This window comes from Cyprinodon variegatus, unplaced genomic scaffold (genome assembly GCF_000732505.1).
Source record: "Cyprinodon variegatus isolate N-32 unplaced genomic scaffold, C_variegatus-1.0 Scaffold11, whole genome shotgun sequence".
In the NCBI taxonomy this organism is placed as follows: domain Eukaryota; kingdom Metazoa; phylum Chordata; class Actinopteri; order Cyprinodontiformes; family Cyprinodontidae; genus Cyprinodon; species Cyprinodon variegatus.
The window spans coordinates 456,627-462,402 of NW_015150464.1; the positions used below are offsets into that span (position 1 = coordinate 456,627).

Genomic DNA, 5,776 nt, shown 5'->3' on the forward strand with positions numbered 1-5,776 from the left:
CATATCGGATATCGGCAAAATTCCCAATATCGTGCATCCCTAGAAGATACCCTAACATAGTTATCTGAATGAGCACTGACACTATGTGGAACCGATGGTAAAATAACCAAAATCATTTCCCTAATTTTGAAAATTAAATATGCATCCCCTGGTCAGGCGTAATATTATGACCACCTAATACTGCTGTTAGTTTGTTAAAATGTTCTCTTTGCAGTTTATTTGTTGGGAGGAAGAAAAATAACAAAATTATTTTAGTATTTTTAACTAGGTTCGTGCTTCGATGGTGCAGCGTTTAGCGCTCATGACTCCTGTACGGAGGCCTTAGTGCTCGACGCGGCCGACCCAGGTTCGAATCTGACCCGTGGTCCTTTACTACATGTCTCTCCCCCTCTCTCGTACCCCCTTTCCTGTCAGCCTACTGTCCCAAAAACGAGCCACTTGAGCTGTAAAAACTCAAACAAAAACAAAAAAAAATTATCAGAATGTCCCTAAAACCAAAACTGTTTCAGAGTTCCTGAGCCTTTTTTTCTAAATCCTATAAAAAGGACTCAAAGCTGATAAATGCAGACGAGTGGAGAAGGCTGTCTGTTATGGTCTGATCCAGCAGATCTCCAACTGGAAGCCTCCAAAATTTGCTAGATGAAAAACTCAGATACAGGGAGGCCCAGACATTAGAATTTACAAAACACCAAGGGTTAAAGAGCTCATGCTACTGCTTACATTTATGGGTCTAATTCCTCCATTCATCAACTGATCACACTAATTGGTGGACATAAAGATATGTCTGATCTGCTTAGAGTCAGATTAAATGATTTTCTGCATAAAGAGTCAGCTGGGAACCCATATAGACCTTAAAATGTTTTAAAATGTAGTGACATACAAATATCTGCACACTTATGGATTTCTTAAGTATTTTCCAAAATTTCTTCAGGTCTTTTCAGACAAAGATAACATTGGAAGAACAAATCGTAAGTTTGATGATGACTTCTAATTAGAGGGGAAAAACACTAGCCAAACCAGGATGGCCCTGTAAGGAAAAAGCCATTCCCATTGAAACCTAATAACTGGTTTTGCCACCCATGGCGTCAACAGTTGCCATCGAGAGTCTGACAAATGGAGTCTCACTCTCTCTTTATGCTTTACTGCTTTAATTCAGTAAAACTGGAAAGTATATGAGTATCTCCATTAAATTAGAACAGACTTTGACTAGGCCACTGGAAATCTTCCCATTTCATTCTTATTTATTTAATTCAAGGATAGACACACTGCTGTTTGCACTGCAAAAAATGAAATCTAAAAAAGTAATTTGATCTTAAAACAAGTGAATTTTTACTTCAAAGAGACTATTTGTCAATGGAACAAGACAATTTACATTTAAAATAAGAAAAAAACAATTGAAATGTTCTTATTTCAAGTGCATCTTATCTAATCATCTTGTTTTAAGAATAAAAATACTCATTCCATTGGCAGATGATCTTATTTACCTTCTCAAATTAAGGGTAAATACACTTAATTTAAGACATTTTTACTTATTTCTAGATAGTTTTTGCAGTGTGGATCACTGCCCTGCTTTATAACTAAAAACTGCTTGACCTCCTATTAAGATAAACCCATTTCAAGAAACTCTCCTTTATAATTTTCCAGAATTAGAGCAAAAGCAAGTTGTCCAGAATGTGAAGCAGTAAAGCCACCTCAGAACATCATACTACCACCACCGTGGTTCTCACTGTGGTTTGCTGCACTGGAAAAAAATCTAAATCTAGATATGTCATTTTTTTCTTAAAATAAGTGCATTTGTTCTTGGATTAAGGAGTTAAAAGACATTTTGCCAATGGAACAAGACAATTTACACTTAAAATAAGAAAACACAAATGCATTGTCTTATTTCAAGTGCATATTATCTTATTATAAGTGTAAAAATACTCATTCCATTGGCAAACTACCTCATTTACCTACTCAAATTAAGGGTAAATACACCTAATTTAAGACTTTTTTACTTATTTTTAGATCATTCTTCCAGTGTGAAGACTCGGATCTTTAAAAATTGCTTTGTAGCCTTCTCCACATCGACATATATTAATGAATCACCGCATATATCTTATTATATTCAGGTGTGTTTTGTTACATTTTTGCCAAATAGTCAAAACTAATTTGTGTTTCTTTTTTGTTTATTTGGCTCTATGTTGAATTGGACACAGTTTCAAAACTGCAATTCGTATTTTCTCAGGCAATTTTCAAATAAGGTGATTATTTTAGCAGGGGTGGAGCTAGATGGGGGGCCAGGGGTGGCCATGTATTGGTAGCCAATCATTGGCCACCCCTACCATTTATTTTCCTCTAATACAGATGGTGGCAACAGTGATATTCTCAAGTGGAATATTCAAAACACTTTAAATTTTCATATATTAACAATTACTTTCCAATAAAAACAAAGCGGTTAATGATGCACATCAACATACTAACATTAAAGATGATAACTAAAGAATTGAAGCAGAAATAGATTTTGTGTTTTATGGGGTAAAGAGAAGATGATGCGTCTCTGCAAGTCATCTAGGAGTCTTCGGTGAAATCATAGATAAATAACTATTTTAATAAAAACATATTAATCATTTTATGTAGATATTAGTACTTGTAAATATCAATTTTATGCAGAACGATTACTGATAAAAGTAGGTAAGTAAAGACAATGGAAGGGATGTTCACCCAGAACTTGAACCTGAAAGTATTTGATCCACTATACCTTTTATTTAGAAGCACGGATGTTTAAATATATTTTTTTTATTTTTTAAGAAAGGCTGTGGAAAAGTATAGTTTGACTTTATTTATAAAATATGGATGTTTTTCACGTTCATTTTCCTGTTGGAACAGCATAGACTGACCATGAGGTTTTGGTGCCTATCTACTTTCGGCCACCCTGATAAAAATTTTCTGGTTACGCCTCTGCATTTTAGTGGGACCAAAACAGAAGAAATCTGCAAAACTTAAGCAGTTTAGAGAGAAAACATCCTAATTTAGAGGTAGAATCCAGAGAAAACTTCGGATCATGCAGTGAGCAGGTGATTGTGTGGCAGGGTTACCTGGAAAGGCAGCGCGTTGTTGCTGTTGTCCGTCCTGAACGCAGCGTCCTCCATCCAGGGTTTGGGAGCGAGAGGAACACCGGGTCTGGGGAATTTGGGCGGTGCTATGACATTGCTGGTGTAAGACTTTTTCATCGGGGAGATGGGGTTGAGGGGAGACGGCACCCCGACGCCGACTCCGACCCCTACGCCCACGGCTCGGCGCGGGTCCCTGCCCGGCTGCAGCGCGCTCCAGGGGCTGGACGCGGAGCTCCAAGCCGCGTTCTGCTGATTATTCCAGGCAGAGGAGGAAGTCGGGGAAGACGACGAAGAACCTTTGCTGTTGTTCATGATGGTTTGATAAGCGTTTCTCTGGGGAAGGGGCCCCTGGCTGGGACTGACCGGGGATCTCCTATGCTGCTGCTGCTGCGGAGACAGACCGACCTGCGGGGAGAAGTTCCCCCCAAACACCGGGCTGACGTGGGGGAAGTTCTGGAAAAGCATCGTCCCGTTCACCGACGGCATTCCTGGGAAAAAGCTATCCTCCACGGTGTTGGTGGTTCCCGTGGACCAAGTGCTGCCGAATGAGGAGGGAGGAGAGCTGAGGGATCCTCCGGTGTCCTGGTGGAAGCCCAGCCCGGGGAGGATCGGCGACTCCATGGGGGCTCTGCTGTCCCTCAGCGCGGAAGCCGCTTGGCTGCTGCCGGTAGACGGGCTCTCCGACTCGGATGAAGATGAAGCGGGATCCGATGACGGGGTGGAGGGAGGAGGGTCTGCTTGTGTCGGATCTTGCTGCTGATGAGGCTGCGCTTTGTTTTTGTCCATCAGTAAATCATCCTGCATGGTGTGTGGAGCTGCGACAGGAGGACAAAAACACTTTGAGTCAATCGGAATATTTCTAAGGAGATCATATAGAGGACTCCTACGGCAGCCGGAAAGGAAAAAAAGACATTAAAGGACACGCGATCAGCAAAAATCACCCCCCAAAAAACAAACAAAAAAACTTCCACAGAGAACAAAGTTGATGTTAAATCCCCACTAAGGATATGGCAGCAGATAATCACCAGATTTCGCCACGTCTCGTGTTTTTTTCCCCCTTCCACGCAGGAACTCTGCAATGTGAAACTGATCTGCGCTTTTCTCGCTTTAAGGACCTCCCCTGACATTCATTTGCATATGTCAGTAAATACAGCTGCCCTTCAACAAGGTGAAAAGACACCTTGACAGCATATTTATAACGAAATCCCAAAAAAGGGAAACAGAAAGTAAAAAACAAAACAAAAAAATTATTTTTTTCCTTTTATTTTTTACTTTTACTGCAGTAGGAAGTGACACAAACACCATTTCTATTAAACATTTCCCCTACAGTACCATCTAACATCCTATAAATTAAATAACAAGAGAAAAAAGTATTATTTTTATTTAAGAATAAAAAAACATTTACATTCAAATCTAGATTTAATGTTTTAAATGTCTGTTTCAATCATTTACGAATTACATTTCTGGGCTTTTGGCCCAAAATAGAGCATTAAACACTTAAAAGTAGGGATATAATTCGCATTATTACATGCATTTATTAGCTTTATAATCACATTTCCCCTCATCGCATTCTAATGCAAAAATACAGGATAAAAAAAAAGATGTGGTTTGGTGCAAGATAGGAGCCGCGTCAAAAACAAAATGTTCTTTTTAAATAAAGAAATTTTCTTTAAACATATCATTGAAGCTCTGCTTTGTGTAAATATAAAAATCGAACACATTCAAATAGTTTGATCAGTTATAGATATAAATATAAAATGACGTCCATCACAGATAAAGAAAGCCTATGTGGTGACGCTGATAAGGCAAACATGCACTGTGGCCCCTGAATAACAAGTTGGAAGATTTTAAATAATCCCATGAAGCTGGTGTGTCATGTCACAGACCAGTCATCCAGCATTAAATCCACTGATATGAGTCGGATTTTACATTTTTGAGCACCGCAGATTATAATCCGAGTTTTCTCCTCCAAACTGCAACGCTTCCAAGGTCATGAGAGGACCACAATCAGTAGCCAGTCCACAGACCCCCCCATCACACACTCTGACCACAAACCAGACCCTTGGTTGTTTGTCGCTTGGCCGAGATATCCTGGGTTATCTACATGTCATGAAGCTCGCTTGCCACGGAAATCGCCTCTGTAATCCATATGTGTCCCTCCGCACGCGGCAGATCAGCACGCACGCGCTCTAAAGTCGCACTTCTGCTCAAAACGAAGCTTGATTTACCTTAATGGTTCACCTTGTTTCAGACTGAATAGAGATATTTCTGTTTGCCTCGCCTGGGTTGGGATATGACAAACGGGCTACGATGGTGCCGAGATAGTCAGCAGTTGCCTCAGCAGCTGATTGACTGTGGCGCATGGGGGGAGGCCGAAAGGGCTTGTGGGAGTTGAAGTTCTATCGCGGTGCAGCAGCCTGCCGTTGAGAAAAATGAAAAACACAAATTAACAAATTAAAGTAGTGATGCTATCTGCTTGATATCAATTTAATTAAACCATAAAAAAGTATTTGACACTTAATGTTCTTTTATTGTTTTGATTTCGTGCTTAAAGCCATTATTTATTTTAAATGAGGAAAACATGAACGATTATTATTTCGTCATGGATATGAGGCAATAATCTTTAAATAATATGCTCATTTTACACCTTTGCCATTTTGTACTTTTCCAGTATTGGTGTG

The 5,776-nt window shown here is 39.8% G+C and overlaps 1 protein-coding gene across 8 annotated transcripts in view; it reads right to left on the minus strand.

Annotated features, from left to right (window-relative positions):
* The window catches only part of cpeb3 (cytoplasmic polyadenylation element binding protein 3), a 75,829-nt gene extending 70,327 nt beyond the window's left edge, over positions 1-5,502 (minus strand). For 5 of the 8 annotated variants that reach the window (XM_015381047.1, XM_015381038.1, XM_015381029.1 and 2 more), the window contains exon 1: positions 3,078-4,114. In XM_015381047.1, the coding sequence (XP_015236533.1) occupies positions 3,078-3,899 (822 nt within the window). In that variant the 5' untranslated portion in view covers positions 3,900-4,114. The other 3 variants (XM_015380989.1, XM_015381003.1, XM_015380998.1) reach the window with 3 other exon arrangements.
* Between the last annotated feature and the right edge of the window lie 274 nt (positions 5,503-5,776).